General features: G+C 47.2%; 1 protein-coding gene across 2 annotated transcripts in view; it reads left to right on the forward strand.

Annotated features, from left to right (window-relative positions):
* The first annotated feature begins 19 nt into the window (after positions 1-19).
* The window catches only part of HDLBP (high density lipoprotein binding protein), a 40483-nt gene continuing 13706 nt past the window's right edge, over positions 20-26796 (forward strand). The window contains exons 1-10 of one of the 2 annotated variants that reach the window (XM_061345308.1): positions 20-138; positions 18856-18923; positions 19464-19576; positions 20420-20574; positions 21112-21327; positions 22998-23204; positions 23662-23877; positions 24707-24913; positions 25132-25239; positions 26354-26458. In XM_061345308.1, coding sequence (XP_061201292.1) covers positions 19501-19576; positions 20420-20574; positions 21112-21327; positions 22998-23204; positions 23662-23877; positions 24707-24913; positions 25132-25239; positions 26354-26458 — 1290 coding nt within the window. In that variant the 5' untranslated portion in view covers positions 20-138; positions 18856-18923; positions 19464-19500. Of the gene's footprint in view, positions 139-14738; positions 14829-18855; positions 18924-19463; positions 19577-20419; positions 20575-21111; positions 21328-22997; positions 23205-23661; positions 23878-24706; positions 24914-25131; positions 25240-26353; positions 26459-26796 lie in introns of those variants that run through there. The other variant, XM_061345309.1, reaches the window with a different exon arrangement.

Genomic DNA, 26796 nt, shown 5'->3' on the forward strand with positions numbered 1-26796 from the left:
CAACACGCCGGCCAAGGGTACGTGGGGGAGGGATTATCCGTATGTTGGTAGGTCACGCACATCCCTCTTCTTTACCAAGATGGCGGCCGGCCCCTCGGCCTCGTACCCAGCATAGGCTTCGCTGCGGGCCTACTAGAGGTAAAGCCGGTCCCGGCGCCCAGTGGCGCCGACCGCGCGGGAGGGCGGCATAGGGTGGGGAGCGCCTGAGGTAAGTGAGGAAGAGGGCGCGGCACAGCTGGGCGGTCGAGCGGGTTCTGCTGCCTCCAACAAGATGGCGGCAGCAGAGAGACGGGCTCCCCGGGCAGAACGTCTAGCGAGCGCCCGGCTCCGCTCTATGGTCTCGGCCTTTCCGATTGGCGACGGGTGGGCCACGTGCCGCCAGGCGCCCTCCCCCTCGTACCATGCTTCTCCCCTTCGGGACGGGCGTGGGAGCTGCTCGGAGGGGTTCCGCCGGCGCTCCCTTGGGCAGCGGCTGCTCCGCGCTGCGCCAGGGAGCGGACAGAAAACATGAGTCATGCCCCGCTTCCACTCCTTGCGGCGGCCGTGGGTCAGCCGGCGGTGTTTCCGGGCTGCCTCTGAGGGGGGCCTCCAGCTGTGACACGGATGAGGTCGTCTTCCACAGCCTAGCCACCGTGTCAGAGTGATGGCAGGTCCTGTTCTGGGGCCTGGCCGATCTCTTGGACTGTTAGAGTTCGAGCTTGAGTGTAATAGTTTCATTTTGCACTGGCAGGTTGGCCAGGTTGGCCAGGGCTTTGAGCAACCTGGTCTAGTGAAAGGTGTCCTTGCCCGTGGCAGGGGGTGTGGAACAAGGGGATCTTCAAGGTCCTTTTCAACCCAAACCATTATTTGATTGTTCAGGCAGAGCCAGCTACCTCTGTGTGATAGAAGGGAAATTGCTCTTTTTTACTAACTGCCCTCTACTCCTGCAGTGTGGTTTTATTACAGGTTATTTATAGAACAGGGTGATCTTGCAATTAAGCAGAACTGAAGAGGGTTAAGCCCAGGGCGCTCATGATTCTTGGGCCCAGTTTGGCTGTAGCTGAAGTGGCTTGACAGATGGTAAGTAGTGCTTCTTGTGCTGGCCTTCCCCAAGCAGTAGGAAAGGAATCCCAGCTGGCAAGAGTAATTCCTTCCACTGAAACACAAGAAGCAAGAGAGCTGGTTGTGCTGGGGGTGTTAGTAATAGCATCAGTAGTTCACTTGTAACTGATGAGAGCCAAGGTCCTTGAATTCACAGCTCCAGTTTAGAATTTGAATTCAAATTTGCAACTCTGTTGGAGAAAAGATTAGAGACACTGAGTACCAAGGAATTTCATAGAATCATACAATAGTTAGGGTTGGAAAGGACCTTAAGATCATCAAGTTCCAACCCCCCTGCCACGGGCAGGGACACCTCACACTAAACCATGTCACCCAAGGGTCTGTCCAGCCCAGTCTTAAACACCGCCAGGGATGGAGCATTCACAACTTCCTTGGGCAACCCATTCCAGTGCCTCACCACCCTAACAGGAAAGAATTTCTTCCTTATATCCAATCTAAACTTCCCCTGTTTAAGTTTTAACCCATTACCCCTTGTCCTACCACTACAGTCCCTAATGAAGAGTCCCTCCCCAGCATCCCTATAGGCCCCCTTCAGATACTGGAAGGCTGCTATGAGGTCTCCATGCAGCCTTCTCTTCTCCAGGCTAAACAGCCCCGACTTTCTCAGCCTGTCTTCATACAGGAGGTGCTGCAGCCCCTGATCATCCTCGTGGCCTTCCTCTGGACTCGTTCCAACCGTTCCATGTCCTTTTTATGTTGAGGACACCAGAATTGTACAGCTTTCTTTTTGGTTTGTTTTCTTTTTTAAAGAGTCACTTCTTTTCTTATACTGGTGTGTAATAACAGAGAAAATGCTGCACACTGATCTGTGCTGCATTGACTTTTTGCATCTTTTCTTTTTTGTAAAGCAAATAAAGCTGTTGCCCAATGATTTGTTCTCACTTTTTCCTACTGTTGCTCTTTAAATGCAACAAAATTGTTTTCAATTAGAAGACAATTTAACAGATATGATAATGGATGGGGTTTTTTTTATTACTGCTCTTCCTTCCCCCACCATTCAACCCAGACTTGAAAGGGGTGTTTCATGTATTGTTCCATAGGGGGATTGGATATCCCTCCCTCTGACAGAGGAGCATGTATGAGAGGCAGGACAGGAAATGTAATGTGTAGTTCTGTGCGTGCTAAAGCTCTGTATCTCCAACCTGTTGCCTGTTCAGATTTCAGCTGTTAGAAAAACTGTCTTCCTGGTTTTACATGGACTTTCATGCAGTGTGGCCCAAATCGTAGGTAGGGACACCCACACAGTCAAGCCACAAAAAAACCCTAAGCTTTTTCTTCCAGGAAAGTCCACAGTAGTATGTCTTTCACAGATCAGAATGACAGGCACAGGGAAGGTGCTCACTAGAGGTGGAGGTAACAGTATGGAGGTCTGTAAATGTAGGGTAGGAGAGGCAAGTGTAACTGTCTAGCCTGAGCTTTGCTACTGTAGCAAGATGCAGTAAGCTTAGGTCATTCTCAAGATACTCTAAGGGGCTTCTAAGAAGCAGTTAAAAAAGATTCCCTTGTGTTTGTCCTATGTATATTGTTCTGGTGTTTCACTCCTGATGGTGACACATACTCCTCCTGTCTCCACTGCAAGATAAGCTTATTTCTTGTTGTCTTCTTTCTCTCCTCTCCCCCAGTTCTCCCTGGAAAGGTGAAAAAAATTATGACACCATTTCTTATGTATTAAAGGTTATTATGTTCCCTACTTCTTTGTTAGCCCTACTTCTCTAGACTGGGATGATCAGGAAAGAGGTAACCCCTGATCTGGAATTGGAACATAATGTTATTATATTATGCAGCATGGTGGTAGCAACAGTAACTTATTTTTGGTACAATAGGGGCAGTTAATAGTTCTCAATCAAGTAGCTCATTTATTTTTTCAATTCACATTAAGCTGCTTCTGAAGATGTATGATTTGTTAGAAGAGGGATCTGTAATCTTGGATTTCATAGCTGTTATCAGATTGGAGAGCCATTCCTGACAGGCCAGCCTCTGCAGTTTATATTTTTTCGAACAAAATTGGGATTTTTATTGGTTTTAGTATTTCAGCTGATACCGCCTTTACCAGATCATACTCTTCCTTTTGCATACAGAAGCAAGATGCTGTAACAAGAAATATAAGCCTCTTAGTACCCTGTGGATCAAGCATAATAACAACCTCTTCTCTGTAGTTACTCTTATGGGAATGCTGTTATAATCTTGACAAACCCATGCGCTGCTGAAGAAGTTTCAACAGGGGTTTTCAAAGTGGGCTGAGGAATTCATGTTCACCCAGTAACAAGTCTGACTTGTCCAAGAGCACGTTACTGAGAGGCTCAGAACCTGTAAAACTTTTGCAACATGGGTCTGTGCAAGAGTTAAGTAGGTGTTGTTTTATTAAAATATGAAAACAGATAAAGAGGAGGTAGGAAAATAAAACCCAGCTGCAGGATTAGGCTTCTGTTCCTTTTCCTAATTATCCTGACCTTGAAAGAGAGTATGAGGTTGTATTGTGTAGTGTGGTTTGCTGGTGGATTTTTTTATTTGGTTGGGTTTTTTGATTTTGTTTGATTATTGGTTTGTTTTTTTTCCTAGGGCTTTGATCCAGAAGCTATTCCAGGGGAGTCTGTGTTACCATGAGGCTGTGGTATTTATGGTGGGTGGGCCGTGAGACTGTTTGGAGTAGGAGGTCAGTATGACCTACTGAGGGATTGTGGAGGAGCTGAAGACACCTGGAGCTGGTCTCCAGACCTCAGGTGCTTCACTCATAATTATGGCAAGAGTCTGAAATCCTCAGTTTGGGGCTGGTTTCATTTTAGAAGTTCCTAGCTGTAGAAGAATAATTTTGGGTTACAGGCTTATCCTAGATACCTGAGAGAATTCAGCATGTGGCTTTATATTTAGCAGTCCTTTAGCTTTAAAAGAAAGGCGGTTTATGTCAGAAAAATCTGCTATTAAAATACTGTGATTTACTTTACCACCTTAAAAGGAAAAGTCCTGCATGCCTAATAATTCTAGTGACCTTTTCCCTGTCTTCATTCTGTGAACTCATGTTGCCCCATAGCTCTCCTGGTGTGACTTCAGTGAAAGAGAATCGTGGAGTCAGGTTGAAAAAAGGTGTATAGAAGACTTCAGGTTACTGGGAGATTTATGTGGCTTAAAATTTTGATTCTAACATGGAAAAGTAATCAGGCTGTGATGGATGTTCTGGGTTTATTATTTTGTGAGATATTTATGTATGTTAAAGCTGAAATGGTTCTACTTTCCTTCATTTAGGTGATCTTTGGTGTTTCTACCTAAACAAGAACTGATGTTTTCCCAGTATCATCACAGAAATAAGAGCATCCTTTCTAGCAGCTACCATACAATACAGATGCTTCTTTGAACTTGCTGGTAGACATCACTTGTCCCTCACAACTGGTTCAATTTTGTTGACTATTATTGCATGTGATGGATCTTTTAAGGCTTGAAAGAGCCCTACTAGTATTTTACAAATTATTACTAGATATGATAGTATATAAATAACTTAGATACTTTTGTACCTCACCATGCTATTTTATTAATTTCATCTGACTCTAAAAACCATTTGGATTTCTACTTACTACTCTAAAGCAAAATGGTAGTGATATTGCCAGGGGGAGGCAGACACAACAGGACTTGTAACTGCACTTACAGTGCTAACAGTGCTCTTGCCTTAGCGAAGTGTTGCACTTTTTCAGTCGCTGGACATGGGAATAAACCTGTAGTCTCAATACCAGGAGCAGGTTCCTGAGCAGAGGCTGAAGGAGCAGTCTCGGTCCAGTTGCCATGTGGGTGCAGAGGACTGACCTTGGCCACAGCTGCCTTTACTGTGAGGCTGTGTTGCTGAGGCAGCGATAGAAGTATGTCATTCTTTTGTGAGGAGCAGGGTTGAAGCAAGGAGCTATGTCCAGCTGGAGTCACAAAAGAAGTGCTCACAAAGCAGCAGGCGGAAAAAGAGGAAGAAACCTGAGAGGAAAGGTGAACCACAAAAAGCTCTGTTAGAGGAAATTGCAATGAATTTAACTTCAGTGGAAAAACAGCACTGGAAGAAGGGAATGGGTTGGTTCAGAAGCTGTAAGATACCAAGAAGTAATGATTTGCAGGTAAAGTTTTGCCTTTGAGAGGGTTCAATAGCAGAGTAATATTTAAGCAACCTTCCTTCAGTGATGTAAAGTAAAATGGATTTACTTGTTGCCAGAAAATGGAAGTAGTGCCACATCCTCTTGTGCTAAGCAGCACAATTTCCGGCAGTTTTGCTGTCTTTACTAAAGGTTTTTCATTGATAAGAAAGAACTGATGGAACTGATAGATTTACTTAGCATTAATGAAAGAAGAAAAATACCCAAACAAACCCAGTGTAACAAATAGAGCTCCACGAGCGACTTGCATGTAAACATGTCACAAAGTGGGGTGATTCTGGATAAAACATCCATGTGTATAACCTGTGTGTACACCATACCTTTTACCTGCACATACCTGTACACCTGTTTGGAAACAAGTGCTGGTATGGCAACTGATGCTCCTGTGCTGTAGCTATGTGGTTAGCAGCAGCCCAGCATCTAACCAGATTTTAAGGACGAAAGACTTGGAACTCTGTCATGTTTTGACTATTACTGTTCATCTTGGAGTTGGCAGGACCCAGTCCTTTCCCTGTGTTATTAAGCTGATAACTGCTTGTTGGAGTCTCTGTCAAAGCCCATGAAAGTGCTGTCTGAGGCATATGCAGGGCAGGTGATAAGGTCTGTATCAGCACTCTGATTTTAAAGGAAGGTTACCAGTATTATATCTCACAGTAAATATCATGAGGCAGGCATGGCTAACTTTCACAAAGTTAACCTCTGGCATGTTTTTCCTCTGGGATTGTATAACTGGATTAATCTTCTTGCATGATTCAAATGTCAAGCTTGGTTTAGGGTATTGGCGTGTAGCACGGGCTTCCCTCTCTTGTCCCTTTTCCCCCCAACTCTGCTAGGTCTGGTTGACTGGTATTTCAGAGGTTTTGCAGTGGGTTGTCTGAAAAAACAGCCAAAGCTTTTTTCTTTTTTTTTTCTTTTAGGGCAGCAGTGAACACTTAGATGCTGTTGCTATATTTGGTTATTACCACCTGCAGTAGTACCACTTGCTGGTTCTCTTCCTGTTGTTTCTGATACTCTGTTTCTGTCTACCCTTGCATTTCTGTCACTGAGAATTAAACTGGGTATTTCACAAAATAAACTGGATATTTGCCAAAAATGAGCAACAAACAAAGCCTAGGCCAGGCTGTGTGGCAGGAACAGGGACATCAGGCATGGAGTGGGTACATGGGTCAAGTTAGGGAAGAGAATAAGGGTCAGAGTTAATGCAAGGAAGATTTCTCCACTGGCAGGGACAGAGGCAGTCTTAGAGAGTGTGAGAGGCCAGGAGCAATCCAAATGAGCTGGTTGCTGCTTGCCCTGGCTGTGGCCTTGGGTGAGGAGTTGGGGGTGTTTGTGTCTCTTGTGGGCACTGGGGATGGTGTGGGCTGGCTGATCTCTCCTGGCCTTCCCGAAGAGGGGAGCAGGCCTTTGCTCTTTGCAAACAAGGCCCTGGCTGTTTCCATTGCACAGTAGAAAGTAAGCTTGCTGTTATCTCTGTTCAAGTGATAAAGCTGAAAGTGAACCTGTGTTGAAGCAGTTGAAAGAAAAGCTGAGAACAACAGGTCACAGAGCAGCAGGGTGAGAATATAGATGGGAGTATGTTATGCTTGGCCTGTTATTGCATATGCTTTTGTTTTCAAAATGAATACTTTAGCAGTTGATGCAGCCTGCTGGGATTTAGGTGTTACAAGGACCTTTGAAATCTCTGAAGAATAGCAAGTTGTACGTATGTGACTGTTGCTTAAAAGTAGAGAAAGTTAAGTAGGATGGAGGAAACTTCAAAGTTCTGCTTCTGCTCTTACAGTTTCATTAAATTAAAATACTGAGTTGATGGCTCTGTTGATTGTGACAGACTTGTGGGTAAAAATGAGAGCAAGCAGTGAGTGTTTAGAGAAGTTTAGATGTTCTTGGAAATTTAAGAAATGCTAATCCCTCTTTATTATTTTTTCATTTGAAATTTCATGTTGCTTATGGCATATGGCACTCTTTTTTAATAATCCAAAAGACAGTAGCAACTGGGTGGAGGATGGTACAGAATAAGGTATCAAAGCAAAAAAATTCTACCTAAAGTGGCACATGTACCTTTCTTGTTCGGCCCAAAGATGAGCAAGGTGGGACTGGCAATGAGTCAGTTATGAAAGGCGAGTTTAAGCGTAGAATAATGTTATTTATTACAATTCATGGAAATAGTTTTACTCTGAGTTCTTGCTTGCTCCCCTTTCATACCAGGCTTAGAGTGGCCTTGCAGATTTGGAAGAGAAGACTGTCTGGTTTTTTCACTGTCAGTTTAGATCACTCTGATGTAATTCTGTCTAGCACATGAAGAGCCTTTTGCTTGGCCTAGTAGAGATTAGGAATTAGTGCTTGTCTGTGGCTATGTTGAGCCCTGTTGCATGTGCTATGAATAGGACAAAGGGAAGGCTGTGGTTAAATAGTGAGGGTCCTATCAGTGCTTTGAATAAGTGGCAGTTGGAATCAGGTATTTCCTTTAATGCCTTTTCAGAGGAATTGTTGCCAAAGTGAAGATGGGTTCTTTTGTATGGAAATTTTTACTTTGTTTTGTTTGGGATTTTTTGTTTGGTTTTTGTTTGTGGATTTGTTGTGGGTTTGTGTTGTTTTGTTTTTTTTTGGGGGGGGGGGGGTGTCAATTTTAAATTCTTCATTCCCTCTCCAAACAGAGCAGTAGTCTCCCTGCAAGTTTAGTTTATTCTTTTGAGGGTTTTGTGCATCACAGTAACGCAATCATCTTTGGGTCATATTTTCAAACTGCTTAGTGTAACTGAGACAGAAATAAAGGGGAAAATATTACAGAATTGGAGAGTCTTGTGAAGCCATGTGACTTGGGGAACTGGAACTTGGAGGGAAACATACCAGAGCACATAGAAAGTTTATAAAATGACGCTCCAGCATTCTCTGAAGCCTTTGTTATCCAATAAACATTAGTAACTGAGGAATCTTGAAAACCTTTCACAGAGCATCAACCTTGCTTCGTTTTTTCTTCACAATAAATACCTAGTAGCTGAGCAAGTTAAAAACCAACCAAAACAGACAAAAGCAAATGTCTGCAAATACAGTTTACATGCTGAAGTTGCAAATTGTCCCCTGCCCCCCTGAAAAATATCATTTGGGTTGTCTCATTTAGTTTGCTACTTTTTATTTGCTATTTATATTTAGCTAATTGATTCTCATCTTTATAAACAGCTCCTTAAATTCTGCCCTGCAAAACATTAGCCTAACAGTATCTGTAGGAGGGTCTTTAGGGGGCCTGGTGACAGATTCAAGCTATGAGACAAGGGTCAGCTTTGAATTCTCTGAATATAGGGCAGTTAATGTGGAAAAGGGTGAGTTTAGGGCTTGCAAGTCCCCTGCCTTTCCAAGCTGTGTGATGTGTAGCTTATGAGAGCTTCTGGCAGCATCTCTAAAAAAAGAAAAAGACTTAAAAAATTGCCACGTGTTCATTTTATATTGCAGTGGCCAAGGAAAAGGGAACAAGAGACACTGGAAAGGTAAACAAAAGAACTCCAACCCAGAGCAGAGGAGGGTGAAGTGAAAGTTTCCTTCTGGAGAACAGAAAAGGAATAATAGCCTGTGCCATGTTCTGCAGTATCCCCGCAATCCTCACTCTTGGGTAACTGTGACATTAGCAGGCGTTGGGAAGTAGCTCTCAGCTAATTATCTGTGGAAGATTTTTCTTTTCCTTCTGCAGTGCAGGTTCAGCAGAGAGCAGTGTGGCAGCTCCACTCTGAAAGCACCTGTTTCTGATGGGCACATGGCTGGGGGGGAGAATCTAAATTAACAAGCAAGCTCTGATCAGCATTAAGATCCAAAATTGAAATTGAAGGTTCTGACTGCAAGCAGGAAACTTGGGATAGTTAGATGTTGGAATAGGTTGCCCAGAAAGCTTGTGCATCTTTGAAAGTTTCAAAGATCTGAAGAAAGCCCTGAATGCCTTGATCTGACCCTGTTTTGAGCAGAAGGTTTGACTAGAGACCCCAGAGACTCAGACCTCCAGCTTGTTACCAGATACCCTGAATTTCTTTGACTACTTTCTCTTCTGCTACTCTGTGCTATTGCCACTTTCCAGGCAATATATCAGGAATCTTTGGTTTTGGAGTCCTCCTCCTAATCTTGAATCAAGTCAGTGTTTTGCTTTGCCGTGAAATTGCAAAGCAACACAGAAGATGTTTTGTTTTATCCCTCATATTTTAAAAACATTCCTCTTCAAGACTCTTCAAAGTCTTTATTGGCTCCCGAAGACCAAGAACCTGAAATTTGCTTTTACTTTTGACAGCCTTTCCAATTCCTAAATTTGCCTCTAACCACGCTTGAAATACAGGTGGGAAATTCAAATCCATCATTCTCGATCTGAATGTATTACTTCTGTTTTCATCTCATTACATTTTATCTTGGTTATTTGAAATCTGACTTCTGAAATCCAAGTTTGTGTTAAATAATCGGATTTCTATCCCAATGTAGGTAGAATGACAGACTCTGACCTATCCTGTGTGGTTTCCTTTTGCTTTGCTTTTGCATTGATCTTATTAAACTGTCCACTGACTTTCTTCCTCATCTCTGAAATGGCATTTGTTTTGTCAGAGCACCTGGCATCCAAGGATCACAGCCTTCTGAGCAACCTGAAATGAAATAATGAGTCCACAGAGTAAATCAAGACTGCTGTGTATGCACAGCCAGGGTAACTGAATTTCACTGATAAATGAATCAGCAGCAAAACTAAGAGCAGAATTTGAGTCTCTTCACTGGTTTGTCTGCATTAAATCTAGTTCTCACAGTGTTCCTGTGTAGAATATGCATCTCTGCCCGTTAACTAGCAGCTTTTTTCTCTCTGCAGTCAGAGGGTTTGAAGCTACTTGCTCACACTGGAACTCTGTCCACACCAGTAAGTTGCTCCTGTTCTTCCTACCTAATTTGCTTTCCCCTTTTTATATTGTACCCTGTGATAGTCTAGGAAGCACAGTGCATATGGTTTTTGCTAACTGATGGTTGCATAATTTTATTATCAGGGTGCCCAGGAAATAAAAGCAAGTCTTTTAAACAACCATTTTGGCCTGAGAGGCCTGCTGAGGTTAGTCACCTTCATTTGATGTCTGGTCAGCTCTTCTGCTTCTGCAAGAGAATTGCCCTCGATAAACAATGTAGGTTTTACCAGGAGTGGTGTTGCACTCCGCTGGGATCCCTTATCTATACCACCTAGGTTCCATGTGAGACACATACATGCAGTCGTTCCTCTTTCTTCCACCTCCCTCCTTTCTTGACAACATGATTAAATGGTTGGAGTTGGAATTAGATTATAGGTTCAGTTAGACTTTTTCTACAAGCAGTTCTCTACTTGGGTATTTACAGTGGGCCTCTGAAGATGGTGGGGTTGCATTCAGTACAGCTGAGAGGCAGAATTTAGCCTACAGAATCATTTATTCCTAGTACTGATACGTGAATGGGGATGAGGGATGCCTGACTTGCACATCCTTGGAAGTTTCCTTCCTTGTGGCAAATATAGAAAATCTGGTCTCAAAGTCACTTAAGAGACATGTGCAACATGGACTCGTGTTCAGTCATTTCTTTATGATGGAGGTTTTTTCATTCTCCTGGCAGAAGGATCTATATAATTTGAGCCTTAGCTTCAGTTTAATAGGGGTTTTCCTGTAAAAATAAAAACATTCTATTGGAGGATCCCATGGCAAGCCATGGAGATACCTCTCAGCTCTAAAGCTATCTCTCACTTGCTGTGGCTGAGAACCATGGTACTCTCTGGCATACAAGTGCTTTGCATCCTGAATCCTTATCCACTTCTTTTTCTAGTGTGCTGCAAAGTATTTCCCCAGCTCTTTTCTGCTCATGCCACTGGTGAGTGATGTGCTGAAATAGATGATTTCAGGAATAGGTTTTTTTGTGGTGTTCTCTAACTTAGGTGTGTGGGATAAGCACCCAGAGTACAAAAAGGGGGCCTGTTTGTACAGTTCTAGAAACCTGGAGTTATATTTAACAGGAAGTAAAATCACAGCACACACTCTTTGGAGCGTACTTGGGTTGCCTTCCAAATAAGGCTTGCAGTCTCTGGAAGGAAAATTAGGGATCTCTTGTAACAACAGAAAATAAGAACAGGCTAAAAGAAATCCTTTACAAAACCCTAGCTCAGCTAAGGGTGCATGTGCCAGGAAGGACCAAACTTTTGTGGTCTTTGCTCCAGTGGTTTAAGGAGCTGAAAGTTTTCTCTCCCTTCCCCAAGAGTCTTGAGGTGGTGTGATTATGGAAAGCTTCTTAACTCCTCAACCTTTCTTTCACTGGCAAACACATGTTCAAAAACCAAGCTCCTAACTTGTGCAGTTAGTTTTATCTCTGTGCGTTTCGTATTTTTGCTGGTCCTATTTCTGTGTCCTCCCTCAGACTGGTGATAGGAACTGCCAGTTTGATAAGCCATGGAAACTACATATTGCCCAATTGTTTAACCTTTCTGTCACACATTTGTGCTCTTTTGGGGAGGCTTTCTCTTCCATTTTCTTTCAAGTCACGAAAATGGGGTCTGTCATAATGCTGCTAAAATATGGGATGCTAGAGGAAGGGAGGCAGGTTGGTGTTTGTCAAGGGGCTGGGTACCTCCTTCTGTCTCCTCTCTTCTCAGCTACCAAAAATTCCCATGCCTGAGTTAGAGGAGCCATTTTACATGCATCTCCACAACAAGCTTTTATTCATTTCTTAGTGTGACATTGCATTTTGGGGGTGAGTAGAGACAGAACAGATACCAAGTAGCCCCTGCAAACCTCTGTCTGCCCATATGCCATTGCCTTATTGAAGAAGAAAGATGGGGTGCAATGTAGATGGTTGATGTTGTGCTGGCAGGAGGAGCAAATATGCCTTTATCCATGCACAGGACATTTCTGTACTTCCTGAACGTGGGAGGAAAGGTGAGTTCTCCCCCTGCACTACCCTCTTTTCCTGTGGAAGATCTTCCTCTAAGGAGAACAGCCTGTGACAGTTTTGCAGTGACAGAAATCATTATTTGAGGGTGGCATGCAGTGAGATGCTCTACGCCTTCCAGTAACTTCTGGGCCTGGCAGGCTTCCCTCCCACTACTTGCAGCTGCAAATAAAGGAAGAGCTACAGAAACACACGGGGAAGATTCCTTCTTAAATGGTCCTGGAGAGGAAGCTGTGATAAAAGCCAAGAAATCATAGAATCACGGAACAGTTTGTGGTTGGAAGGGACCTTAAGGTTCATCCAGTTCCAACCCCCTGCCATGGGCAGGGACACCTGCTGCTAGACCAGGTTGCTTCAAGCCCCATCCAGCCTGGCCTTGAACACTGCCAGGGATGGGGCAGCCACAGCTTCTCTGGGCAACCTGTGCCAGGGCCTCAGCACCCTTACAGGGAAGGATTTCCTTCTAATATCTAATCCAAATCTTCCATCTGTCAGTTCGAAGCCATTCCCCCTTGTCGTGTCCCTACAGGCCCTTGTGAAAAAGTCCCTCTCCTAGCAACCCCAGTGGCAGCAACACTGCATAGAACAAAAGAGGGGCATTTGTTGTCCCATAGGCATAAAGTGGCATGTCCCTACAGAGGGTCCACACTAAACCAGATAATGAGAGGGAGAAGGATGTTGGTGTTTCAGTAAGATGCTCTGGTGTGGCGGTTGTGATGCTCCTCTGATTCGTCACACAGGGGACCGCAGTACTTACCAGTGTTGTGGTTAATTGGATGCAGAGAAGTTGAGTGTTGAGAGGAGGCTGCTTGCTTTGCGCTGGGGAGATAAACTTGAGGGGGTGAAAGCATCATTCACCTCAAGGGAGGTTCAGAGTGCTCAGCTCTAAGTCCCACACCACAACTGCCTGCATTCCCAGCTGCTGCCTGGAAGCAGGAGTGTCCAAAGTCTGGAGGTGCTGCTTCAGGTCCCTGAAGCTCTGCTTTTGTATGAACCACTTCAGTCTCTGTAGGCATGATCCTGCTTGTGTGTCTTACGGGGTGCTGCTGGCATGCACAGCCTAGATGGTTTGTGTTGGAGGCGCCTGAGCCAGCTCTTGGGAGCGTGTATGACGTGGCAGTAGTAGTTGCTGCCTTTCTGTGTGGCAGCTCCATGCTTGGAGCGATATCCCTGCATCCTCCCTTTAACATACTGCCCCATTTCACCCACAAGTGTATTATTTACAGTGATAAATTGTTGTTTGAGTCAGAGTTCAGGTGTTTCAATGATGTCCTCATCATTAAAACACATAGGATTAAAAAAAGGAAAACTGGAGAAATCTACTCTTGCTCAATAATAGTAATAAGTAATAATTTTACTTATGGCTAAAATACCATCTATCTTATTATAAAATACAAACACATGAATATATCTAAAGATTACTGCATGTAATCAAAAGCAGTTGTTCCCAAAGACTTTGAATGTCTGTGGTCAGAGCTCCACAAAGCAGGTTCTTGTACTTAGTTTGCTAGGGTCTGGGAGAGAGCAAGATGTGAATGAGAAAAGCAATCCCTAAGTGCAGCTTATGAATGATGAGGAAAATGAATCCTGTGTAGGGAAACAGAGACTGAGCTGATGCAAAAATCAGCTCAAATTCCATGTATTTTTACACTGATGTGATGATTATTTTTTTGTCTCCCTCAGTTCCCTGAGGGTGCAGGGCTAATAATTAAAAACATCTATATTGCACAAACTTTAATAAACATCCCCTCAGCAGGAGAGCATTGTGCTTGTTGGCTTGCCTTGTCTTAGCTCTTCCCCATTTCCACGTTAGAGACTAGAATAAGGAGAGGAGGCTGTTGGTGGTGAGGGGGTATTTAATTTTTATGTTTTTAATCTTGCTCTTAACTTGATCCTTCTCCTGTTTGCAGCCTCAGCAGCAGAGAAGCTGCTGCTCTGGCACAAGCTGCACGGAGAAGGAACTGGCTGCCTGGGGCTGGGGCCTCAGTGTCCCTCTCCACTTGTAGGGCAGGACAGAAGCTCCAGGTGTTGGCTGCTCCCGGTGCCAGCCGTGGTTTTAAGCGTGCTTAGAGCCCTCGTGAGCCTCTCTAGCTCACAAGTCCTGCGCAAAACCGGCCTCAGCTAAACACACTGGCTAGTTGGAAGCTCTGGGGAGCTGAGCTGCCTCCGCCACCGCAGAGGGGCCTGGCCCGGCGCTGGGGACAGCCAGCCGCGCAGGCTCGGTTCTGCAGCAGCTCTAGCTTTCGCGTCCCACGGAGCTGCCGGGCCACAGACGGGAGGCATTGCCCGTGTCTGCGTTGTGGAAGGCAAGGCGGCCGTGGGCTTTGCCTCGAGCGGCAGCCTGGGGCTGGAGCAGTCGGAGGCCTGGCAATCCCCGCGGCGCGCAGCGCGGGTGGAAGCGACCCGCGGCTCTTCCCTCGCCGTGCAGCCCGTCGGGCCGGGCGCCGGGAGCGGGACCGGGACCGCCGCCAGAGCCGCCGCTTCGCTCCTCCGCGACGGGCAGGCCACGGGGCGCCCCGGCGGCGCGAGGCCCGCGTGGCGGTCCGGCCCCGCCGGGAAGGGGCATGTCCCGCTGACGTGCGGGCCGGGGATTGGCAGCGGCCCGGCCTATATAGGTGGCGGGGCGGGCGCCGTGCCGCTCTCCCAGGAGCGCTCCGGTTCTCCAGCAGGGCGGGCGAGCGGGCACCGGCCGGAGTGAGTCACGGGGGACGGGGGGCGGCTCCTCTGCCGCGGCGCCGACGTGGAGGCTTGGGGGGGCTCGGCCCGGCGCGGCCTCACTTCCTTTGCCTCGGCACCGACGTGCCGGGAAACTCCGGGCCAACTTCCCGCCGGCTGGGCCGGGCAAAGTCCGGCGGGAGCCGCTCGGGGGAAGGGGCGCTCGGAGCAGCCGGTGGCGCGGCCTCGGCCTGTGTCAGAACGGCTGTGCAAGCCGACAGCAGCTGTTGGACAGCGCCGGCGTGCGGCGCCGTCCCGGGGCCCAGCTGGTGGGGACGCTGGGCCCCGCGGGTGCGTGGGGAGGGGACAGCAAGGGTCGGGATGGCTCCTCGTAGTCCACGGTGGTCGGAGGGTTTGCGCCTGGCACAAGCCAAAACGGTCGGCGGCGGCAGCTCCTCCAGGCGCCGCATCAGTCCGCGGAGCGGCGTCGGCGGGCAGCCTTTCCGCGGATCCTGCTGTTACTTACAGGGGCGAGCAACCCGGCCCCGCTCCCTGGGCCATCAGCGGGGCCGAGCGGGCGTTGGTAAGGTGCTAACCGCGGACTCGGGGCAGACCGTGCTAGCGCAGTCCCGTGCCTCACTCGCTGCCGCCACCGGCAGTCTCACGGCTGTCACCGAGCCCCCCCGCGGGAGCACCTTTTCCCCCACTTCTGTGTTGCGGCCGCCCCCGGCCTGCAGCCCAGAGGGCCGCGCCGGACCGAGCCGGGCCGGGCCGAGATGTACTGTGCTGGGGCTGCCGCTGTCCCGAGGCCCGGCGCCCGCCGTGCTCCCGATCCCGTTCCCCCACGAGCGGTGCTTTGGGGCGCGCACCCTCCGCGCGCTCAGCCCCGCGCAGGGGGCGCGGGTGACAGCGGGGCCCCGCTGGGCCCTTTAAGGGCGCCGCCCCGCCCCGCCGCTCCGCCTCCAGTGCCGGCAGTGCTGAGGTGGCGCTGGCGGCGCCGCCCGCCCCAGCGTGGCTTGGCCTAGGCCGCGGGGCCCGCAGGTTTCCCCGACTCGGCGCGGCCGGGCACCGCGGAGATCGGCGGAGGGTCCCCGGCAGCCTGGGCTGCTCCCGGCGGGTTCCAGGCGCAGCCTGCCCCACTGGAGAGGTGGCCCCCAGAGGCCGGCTACCCCTCTGCGCGCGTGGCCATGGAAGCCCGGCCCCGGCGAGAAGTACTGCCAGGGCTCTCCAGGACCCTGTGTGAGTGCACGTTGGTAGCTGGGCTCACACAAAACGCTTCCTGACCAAGGACGAGGAGTGACAGTGGGGAGTGTGGTGGGTCATGGCATTGATGGAAGAGTGAATAGAGGGGTAGGTCAGGTGTAAGTCTGCCTGTGACTCAGGCACCAGTTGTGTTGCTTTCTCAGATGTACTGCTTCAGGGATCAGTGCGAAGGGAAAGACTCTGTCCTGCCACCCAGCAGCTGTCTGCCTGCATGATCTCTTCAAAACCAAAGGGCCTGGGCCTTCAACATCTGGGAGAGCCAGCTGGTTTTCAGAAAGCAAGTATTCTCACGTCTGACCTCTCATTTACCAAGAGATCACCCTGCCATGGATGGAGATCTGACAGAGGACAGTTGGATGCTGCCCCAACCAGCCCAGCCCCATTGCAGCGTGCAATCCTACCTGCATCTGATTTTAGCTACCTTGATAAACAAAAAGCTAATATTTTTTATTAAATATGTTTTTAAATAACACGTAACTGATGTTTCTGGCCACACGTACAGGTTGCATTGGCAGTGTAACTCATGACTTTGCTTTTGTTTCTCTTCATACAAATGTTTCTTATGTGGTTAGGTCTGTTCCTTGCTGGTGGTTATTTTTAGGATGATTTCATTCTCTGTATTTTAAGTGTGTTCTAGACTTCTGAAACTTCTTTTGTCGCATAAAGCCAGCGCTACAGACACCATTTAGGCAGTTGAAAACCTGTTAACCCAGTCAGCCGCAGTGCTGGTGTGACGTAGCTGAAATATGAGTTTCAAAACCTAAGGTGGGAAGTCGAGGAGGTGTAGGCTCCAAACGCAGTGCCCGAGCTGCTGGTTTTGACGTTATGTTTAGAATACCATTCTGATGGCTGCCTCCAATTTTGGCCAGAGGTGAATCCCTGAGGCCTACAATGTACCAGATGTTTGAGGTTACTGGAAATGGAGAGCATTTGTTCTTAGCTTGCTGTATGGATGACGAAGCAGAAATTCATATGGATAAACACTGCCCTCAAGATTCCTCTTGGAATGTCTAGCTGTTCTCTGAGGTGGAGACTGGAAGGAAGAGCTCTGCAGCTGGTGTGCACACAGTATAACCAGCAGCTGTGTGCTGCCGCACTCAGGCAGGTGCTATATTGGGTGTCACTGGCTTCTCATCCTTGCCCCTGTAAGGAGGAGAGCAGGTGCAAGATGAGCCAGGTGGTGCTTTCCAGAGAAATGAGAGTTACAAGCACATCTGTGCTGTTTGTGAGGCTTTAGCCAGACCTTGGAAGCTGCCTGTGATGTCTAGAATGCTTCTTGCTCCTGCCCTCTTCCTTGTTTGCAGTTTGCCAGGAGGAGATAGCAGCGTTGATGTGACCCAGCGGGCTGGAGGAGTTTACTGCATCAGTCTTGCAGGTCTTGCTGAAATACTGTGGGACAGAAGCTGTGCTGCTAACAGGCTTTCCTTGGTTCTGTGGCAGCTTGAGCCACGCAGTTGTGTACCATGTACATGGAACCCTATGCTACACCATAGCATAACCATGAACAGCAAGAGATCATATAACTAGCCACCCTTTCATGTACGCCAGCCAATGCCTTGGCATGGCTGGCTGGCTGTCCTGGTAGCTGCCTCCTTGTAGTAGCAGATCATTACAGGATTAATTGCAGCATTAGCTCTATTACTTCGATAGCACAGGTGCTGTTGCCACGTGCCTGGTAAGAAGCATGCTGAAGTAAAGGAAGAAACCCTCTGGCTTTCACTGAGGTGCGGATTAGGCCTGCACAGCCCAGTTGCATTACTGTTCTTGTTCTTCTGTGCTCCCTTTCTGCCGGTGTCGCCTTCGCTTACTGTGTCGTGATGTGAGACACCACATCAGCAACACTGTGGGTTTGGGAGCCAGAAATGGCAACTGTCAGTTTACTGGAAAGTGTCAGTTGGATGTTAAGAAGGTTTGTGTAGGAGAGGGGCCTTGTGTCCCTGAGGAGTCAGAGGCACTGACTTTTAGGAGAGTGCAAGCCCTGCGAGAGCACATACAACCACTTAGGGGGACTCAGGTGTGGGGAATTGTACATCTAGCAGTGTGTGCTGTACTGGCTTGTACAGTTTTACTTAGATTTCTAACCGCTTTTTCAGTAAATATGCAATCCAGATACAGGAGATGTAAAACTCCCATGAACAGTCTGGGTTGTTTTTTTTTACTGGTTCCATTTTGTGTATGTGTTTGAATAGTCCATGTAAACCAGCATGGGTTTTGTTCTTCCGATTTAGGTCTGGAGACAGAGTTCAGTACCTGGTGCATCATCGTATTACAATAAAAAATGAAGAGGTGAACTGACCAGCAGCTTTATGAGGATAGCACTGTTTGCCTTTGTTTGTGAGGACGTCTGTGTTGATTCAGCCCATCTCCACTAAACTACATTCCTAACTTCTGACTGATGGCAAAGTTGTTGGCAGGTTTTCAGGTTGCTAGTCTCTTCTGACTAGATGTTGATGCTCTTGCTTGCAACCCTGAAATTTCATGTCTATCTTGCACATCTGTTAATAATTGACTATATTTTTGCCTGATACTGAATGGCTGCTCTTGTAGCCAGTTTGATGAAAGAGTAGCTACTCCAGGCTTCTTGCTGTGAGGTTCAAGTAGATAGTGGTGTTGCCTGTAGCTCTAGTAAAACATGACAGGTGAAGTGAGATGTGACTCAGTATGAGAACATTTCGGATAGGTGGCAAGTTTGAAACACAGTACAGGCGGTGCTCTTTTGAGAATTACAGTAACGAGGTGTCGTGTTTTCCTCTTGTCTTGGAGCAGGCACATAATTTTTATTCTTTTTTTTTTTCCCCTAAAGCAAAAGCTGGCAGGCTGACAGACGGGCAGCTTACAGGACGGACTCTCTGGCTACTGACCATTTAGCTGGTAAGTTCTTATTTTGAGAGAACCAAAGATCTTGCTGTTGCTGAGCTTGTTTCTCAGAGTGGCTTCCTGAGTGTAGCCCTAAGTCACTGGGAGTTCAGGACCTAAATAAGTCTTTTTCAGGAAGAGGCGGCATCATGGGCCCTTTTTTGTTTTACCTATAGGGTTACACAGTGGTTTGGACTGACTGTCCAGACCTTTGGATGCTCATTTAAAAATTGCACACCATTAATATTTTATAGATTAATTAGAGTATGCTTTGACAGCTTCTGGTGTCCCCCCTTCGAGTGACCTTCTTAGGTTGCACATCTTTTGTCTCCTTAATGAGGAGCACTGGTTTGGTGACCACTATATTGTGAGGAAATATCCTCCCTGAAGTTCCTGTCTGGTTCAGCAAGAAAACTGGGCAGCTGCTGGCACTGTAGGTGCTTTTCAAGGGGCTGACTGGAGAAGTGCTCAGTAACACATACTTTGTCTTCTTGGAGTGACTTTTACGCATCTTGAATGGTGTTGTAATAGTGTTGCCACCGCTGCTTCTTCCAGTGGCATACCCGGATTGTGTGTGGGTGGGAAGTCGACAATGAGCTCCGTGGCAGTTTTGACCCAGGAGAGCTTCGCTGAACACCGCAGCGGCCTGGCTCAGCAGCAGGTGAAAGGTGAGGAAATGCACTTCAGTTCCTGTGATGTGCCTCAAAATACAGACTGCACAGGCAAGGTTCTTTATACCCAAGCTCACTCCATGTGTGAAGGCACTGCATTCTGCATTCCTAGGCTAGTGGCTTTCCACCATGAGAACACGGTGGTGATGCTGCACAGTGCAGTGCCAGGAGGAGGCAGGCCTCAGATCTTCATCTTCTCTGGCTAGCAGTGCTGCCAGCTGTGGGACAGGTCACACACAAGAATGGGGCATTGAGCTGAGCGCCTCATGGGATCAGTGTGCTTCTTCCTTTTACTCAGCCAGGTACTGGTGGAAGTCAGTGTAACTGTATTAACTGCCTCACTGATGGGTTTGGCACATATCCTCCAGCTTTGAGCTGGCCAGTGCACAGCTGAGTCCAGCATAAGGTACAGCCTTTCCCTGGACTCTACCTTAACTACAGTGCTTCTCATTGTCTTCCTTCTGGATGTGTTTGACCCCCTTTTGACTGCAGCCCTGCTCTGTTCCTTTCACTTTCTTTCTGCTCAGCCTGTTCTCCCCTAATTAAGCCCTTCTTGACAAAGTTTGCAAAAATGTGCTGTTCACTGCTGTTATTCACTTGCATGTTTACTTCCTGCATCCACAGTGCCAGCTCAGGCAAGGCTGGTTGTTCATGACATCTACTGCAGTCTGTGCTGTGCTGAGGTCAGTTGTGCTCCAGACTTGTCTGCTCCACAGGCATAACTGTAATAGGATTACAGTAGTGCATAAGTCATTTGCTTTCTTTTGTTATTGGTGCCTAAATACAATTGCATTGCCTATGAATAGGGGCATCTTGTTTACCCTGTTTGCTTCACCCCAGTTACAGCTTTAAACTCTGAAGAAGAGAATGATCCTCCAACCTACAAGGAAGCCTTCCCTCCGCTCCCTGAGAAGGCACCATGTTTGGAAGCTGCCCAGGAACCTGCTGGGCCCTGGAGCAAAATCCGACCAATAAAGGCTTCTGTCATCACTCAGGTTGGTGGGAACCGGTATCTTATCTCACTCTGATTTCCTCCCTCCAAAAAGTAGGTGAAGTGAAGCTTTCCCTGGAGTATGAAATCCTTAGTGTGTCAGATTGACAGCCTTCTTGCTGTACTGTATGGTGGGGCACGAGGAGGGCTGCAGCTGACAGCTAGGAGTGTTCTGGAGGGGTGGGATGTGTTGGAAAATTGTCCATTAAAACTTCTGCATCCCTGTTCCACAAATAGCTGGAGCAGGCTTGAAGGGAGAATTGCAGAATTCAAGTAGTGAGCACTAATCCATTAAAGTATTCCCCCTGTAGCACGTACTTCAGGCAGACACCCAGTGTGGGACAGACTACCTGCTCAGTGCTGTTGCATTTTTCCAGTTCACTGCTGGTGTCTCCACTGGAAAGCTTAATGGATTGTACAAACCTTGGAACTTAGTATGCCAATAAAGTTCTATATGGCAATAAGAGAGGGAAGCACTAGCAATCAGAAGCATCCTGACAGCTTGTTTTGCCCTTCTTTTATCTATCCTGTGGCTGAGCAGGTGTTTCATGTGCCACTGGAGGAGAGGAAATACAAGGACATGAATCAGTTTGGAGAAGGCGAGCAGGCCAAGATCTGCCTTGACATCATGCAGAAGACAGGAGCTCACCTGGAGCTGTCTCTTGCAAAGGACCAGGGCCTTTCAATCATGGTCTCTGGCAAGCTGGAAGCAGTCATGAAGGCTCGGAAGGAGATTGTTGCTCGGCTGCAGACTCAGGTGAGGGCATCTAACTGTTTCTCACTTCATCTTTGCTCTTCCCCAGGACTCGCAAATGCTTTGAGACCCTTGGGCGTGTGTGCTTATAAGCCAAAGAGGTGTTATTAGATGACTAATATGAGCTTTGCCATATATTTTCAAAGCATGCAGTTGGCAATTTGGAATGGAAATGAGGCTTAAAATAGGGTTCAAAGATAATTAAAGGCCACGGTGTTGCGTGAAGGGTGGAGTCTGCAATCTCTGAACACTTGAATTGCGAACAGTGACCTTGTGCTGAGGTGCTGGTGCCAGAGAGGGTGCAGGCCCCTCATGCAAGGTTAGTAGTATGTGAGGACAGGACTGTGCTTTCTCTGAAGTCCTTGAGAGGAGAATGTGGAGGATGGGAGAAATAGAAGTAGTGAAGAGGAAGCCTTGCCAAAAGCTGAACGCTTCAGGTCAGGGTTCTGGATTGTGTAACTCAAGCCACACTGGTAAGGAGCCACAGGCCCGTTGTTTCCGTTGCTTCTCCTTCCATTCTGCTGGGTTTTGAATTCTTCCCTTCAGATTCTTGTGTTCATATTCAAGATGGCTGTTCTTGTTAGGATATAATACAGCCAGGTGTCCTAGTATGTTTTAAAGTGTGATGTCAGAGGTAGTTAGTGCAATAGTTAATACCATGTCTGCTTAGTGCTGTTCAGCCCGTGTGTCATACCCTGCCAGAGGGAAGAGAAAGGGACAAACCCTACATAATATGCGTCTGAAAAAATAGTTCAGGTCGTACTGCCACAGATCAATTCGCCACTGTCCTCAAATACACCTCCTCCTGCCCTGGCCCCAGGTCTGAAAGGTGTGTCTGTATTCCAGCTTCTCCTAGGCTTGGCTGGCTTTGATACAGGGACACCAAATTGAAGAGTCATGCCAAGTGATCTGGTTTTGATTTATTTTGTTTTGGTTTTTTTCCACTGTAGCTTCAATTTTAAGTGTCTGATTACTCTTAGTAGTCAAATATTCACAAACATGGTAGCAATCATAAGCTACCAGGTCAGTAAAAACTCAGTGAGAAGGGAAGAAGTCAGGAATCCCTGTTACAGACCAGCCCTTTAATGGCAGATTGAGAGGAGCTCTTGGGGACCCCAGTTCCAAGAGGGACTATCTAGAAGCAGTCCCAGGAGCAGCAAGTACGGCATTGAAGACACCTTAGCACTTAGCAGTGGTAAGCATCTCCGAGCTGTCTGCCTGCTGGAATAGGTTTGTGGTATTGAATTTCTGTTTCCTAGGAGTCAGGCTGTGTCTTGTTTTCTATAGCCTTGGCAGCAGATGTCAGAGTTCAGATAAACTCTACCCATGAGCCATTGTCTCAGTTGCTGTCCGGTACTGCTCCAGTATCTTGCACTGGAGGATAGACACCTCCTTGTCTGTACCCAAATGCCTTTGCTAACACAGAGTACTACTCCTGTGCAAACAGAAGGGTTTTGAGGAAAAGGTGGGCTTTAGACTCCTGGTATACAGGCACTGTAGATCAATTGTTCTGGTACAGTATCAGTCCTTACACAGAATGTGCTGGGAAGTCATTTTATCTGCTCCTTAGCAGTACTGCTAAGAAGCATCTAACTTGCTTTTCCTGGCTTTGTTCCTGTGGATCTGCCAGTGCAGGCAGACGTTCTCATAGATGCTTGATTGTTGTGTTGCAGGCTTCAGCAACAGTTGCCATCCCCAAGGAGCACCACCGTTTTGTCATTGGAAAGAATGGTGAGAAGCTGCAGGACCTGGAGCTCAAAACTGCAACTAAAATCCAGATCCCCCGCCCGGATGACCCCAGCAACCAGATCAAGATCACCGGCACTAAAGAAGGGATTGAGAAGGCTCGACACGAGATCCTGCTTATCTCTGCTGAGCAGGTACTTCAGTACTGTGGTATCTCTCAGTGGCATTAGCTGGGCAGCCATTTTGCTTCTTCATGGTATATTAGATGCCTTTAGCCATCGTGGCCATAGTCAGTGGCTTATACTGAGGCTTATACTGTGCCACTGGCTGCATGAGCACTGCTGCCAGGTTCTGCAACTTATGGTTCTCCATTTTGTCCATCTCTGAAGTCAGATAAGCATGTTTCATGTTTGAAGTGAACCCTATTAGATGCCAGCTGAGATAAGACAGGAGATTATAGAGGTGAATATTGTAAATCACCAGCAGCAGTGTTCATAGATTGAAAAGGATGGAGATCTGCAAGCCTGCAAACCGAAAAAAGGTACTTGGGCCAGAGTGTCAAGCAAGGCAGCACTGGGAACTTAGCTGTGTCTGGCACAGACTGTAATATGGAGGGCAGTTCCCACCGAGGTCTGTTCTGGGCTTTTCCAGGATAAGCGTGCTGTGGAGCGGCTGGATGTGGAGAAAGTGTACCATCCCTTCATTGCTGGCCCGTACAACAAGCTGGTGAGCGAGCTCATGCAGGACACAGGAACACGCATCAACATTCCTCCACCCAGCGTCAACAAGACAGAGATAGTCTTCACAGGAGAAAAGGAGCAGCTGGCCCAGGCTGTGGCTCGTGTTAAGAAGATCTATGAGGAGAAGGTATAGATGGTCCATAACGCTTCCCATCTTACCCCCTCCTGCTTGTAGTCCCTCTTTTTGTGCATCCCTCTGCTGCGTCCTTCTCATGTCAGCTCTGGCTCAGCAGCCCTTGCAGTCCATGGCCCTGGATCTTACAGTTTCCTCATTGAGCAGAGTAGGACTTGGGGTGACAGTACCGAGGAGGTGACAGATTTCTCATTCTTCTACATGATGGGAATTTAGCAGACCACAGAGAGCTCCCCTGGCTCTTGTTCACACAGGTGCTACTAAAGAAGGAAGTGTGAAGTCTACAGTGGCAGCCAGCTGACAGTATCAAAGTTGCTACATAAGTAGAAGCTGCTGAAGAGTGAATTTAACTCCAGTTTATTTTCTACAATACTGCAATTTTCTACAATACTACAATATCCTTCTTGTGAGTTGTCAGGCTGTTTTTCTTCATGGTTAGGTCTGCATTTGTACCAGTCTGGAATTTCAACAGAGATAATCAGCTTACAGCCTAGTAGCCTACGTGGTGTTGCATTTCAGTACTGCCTAGGGGACAGCTGGGCATTGAGCCCTGTTGTGCAAGGGGATGTGTGTATGTGGTCTCTTCCATGTAGTGTTTGAGGGAGCTTGACACTGAATACCAGTTTTGTACTTCACCTGTGAATTTTTGGGCACGAGGCATTCTGTAGGCAGAAAGGGTGCTAGAATACTGCAGAACCACTGTGCTCACCTTTGCTTCATTCTTTCCCAGGTGCAGGGTTTCACTGCATCTTGTGCCTCTTCCTTTTGCTCTTGTCCTTCCCTTCCCCCTTGTGATTGATGCCTAGTGCCTCTGCCCCTACAGAAAAAGAAGACTACAACCATTGCAGTGGAGGTGAAGAAGTCCCAGCACAAGTATGTCATCGGCCCTAAGGGGAATTCCCTGCAGGAGATCTTGGAGAAAACTGGAGTCTCTGTCGAGATCCCACCCACTGACAGTAGCTCGGAGACGGTGATACTGCGAGGCGAGCCTGAGAAGCTTGGGCAAGCACTGACTGAAGTCTATGCAAAGGTACCTACAGGATGGTTAGGCCTTCTTTGAAAGTCCCATAAGCATACATCCATGAGCAGTGGGCGTGGGGGGTGGTGTCTGTTTGGTGTTTGTCTCTAAGCTGTCAGAGGAGCAGCTTAGAAGTCGATACTGCAGGTGCAGCGTGAGAATTGAAACTGAATATTTGTGAAGACCTCTTCCAGTTCACCAAACAGCTTCTCTGTTTTTCTGTCTCTCAGGCCAACAGTTTTACCGTCTCCTCGGTCTCTGCCCCCTCTTGGCTTCATCGTTTCATTATTGGAAAGAAAGGACAAAACCTGGCCAAAATAACTCAGCAGATGCCAAAGGTATGGATGACCTGGTTAGCTTGGCACCTTTGATGTAGAATACGGTTTAGTCCAGATCACTCTTTATAGAAAAGGGAAACGTATTTTAGCATGGTGTGGTTTAACCCCAGCTGGTAACTCAGTACCATGCAGCTGTTTGCTCGCTCTCCTCTTCCTGCCTCCCTGGGTCGGATGAGCAGGAGAATCAGAAGAATGCAAAACCTGCAGGTTGAGATAAGAACAGTTTAATAATTGAAGTACAATACACTACTACTAATAATAAGGGGAATAATGAGAGATATAAAACTAAAGGGGAAAAAAAATCCAAACAAATGCCCAACAAACAAAAACCCCACCACACCAGAAACCCAGTAAACACAGGTGATGCACAATACAGTTGCTCACCACCTGCTGACCCATAGCCAGCCCAAGCAGCAATCGGCACCTTCCAGGTAAGTCCCCCCAGTTTATATACTGAGCATGATGTGCTGTGGTACAGAATATCACTTTGACAGTTTGGTTCAAGTGTCCTGTCTCTGCTCCCTCCTCGCTTGTGTCTCTCCTCATTTGCGGAGCACAAGACTGAAAGTCCTTGATAAAGGTAAACACTACTGAGCAGCAACTGAAACATCAGTATGTTATCAACATTATTCTCAGACTAAAGCCAAAACACAGCCCTGCACCAGCTACTGGAAGAAAATTAACTATTCCAGCTAAATCCAAGACACATGGGTAAAACCAGGGAGGAGGTGACACAGATGTCAAGGAGACCCTCTCTTTTACTGCTGCAAACAGTACTCATCCTTTGTTATTCTCATGGGTTGAGCTCTTCAAAGGAAGCCTTATCTGGTACTGTTTAGAGAATTGATAGAGTAGGATACCTGCAAATGGGAGAAAGGCTAGGTGATAAGTTCTGCAAAGCCCTTGCAGACTCCAGGACAGCAACAAAGCCTTGGTCTCTAGACACTGTGATATGGCCAGAATTGTAAGTTACCTGTTTCTGAAACCATGGGAATGATCTGTTGTGGGAAGGAAAACATCTCTTAATAACAGGGGCTGGTGGTATAGGTCTCATTCACTGCGTGACCTGGCTTGTATCATGTATCTTACTGGATTTATTGCCTTGCCTCTCAAGGTTCACATCGAATTCACTGAAGGAGAGGATAAAATCACTTTGGAAGGACCTACAGAAGATGTGAATGTGGCTCAGGAACAGATTGAAGTCATGGTCAAGGATCTGGTGAGTTCTGGTGCATAAAAAGAGAATGGGGAAAGAAGGGGCAGCAGAGCAGAGATGATGCATTTATCATGTCCCTATGATGTCTTGGCATGCTGAACAACTTGCAGAAGCCAATTTTTGTGGCAGATGGATGAAACCCTTGGTTACAAAGCTTGCCCGTAGCATTCTTAAAAAAATCAGCTGCAGGTCTTAAGTCTTCCGATGCAGAGAAGGGAGGATTCTCTTTCAGTCATAGCTGGGGAGCCATCTAAGTTCCTTTTTGATTTTTACAATATGGTGCTCTCAGCTCAAACCAGAGAAGTGCTACTGCTCTCCTTAATAGCAGGAGGAGTGTTTGT

The sequence above is a fragment of the Neopsephotus bourkii genome, unplaced genomic scaffold (genome assembly GCF_033783945.1).
Source record: "Neopsephotus bourkii isolate Nb327-2 ecotype Australia unplaced genomic scaffold, CSIRO-AGI_Nbou_v1 NB_234, whole genome shotgun sequence".
Taxonomy (NCBI): Eukaryota; Metazoa; Chordata; class Aves; order Psittaciformes; family Psittacidae; genus Neopsephotus; species Neopsephotus bourkii.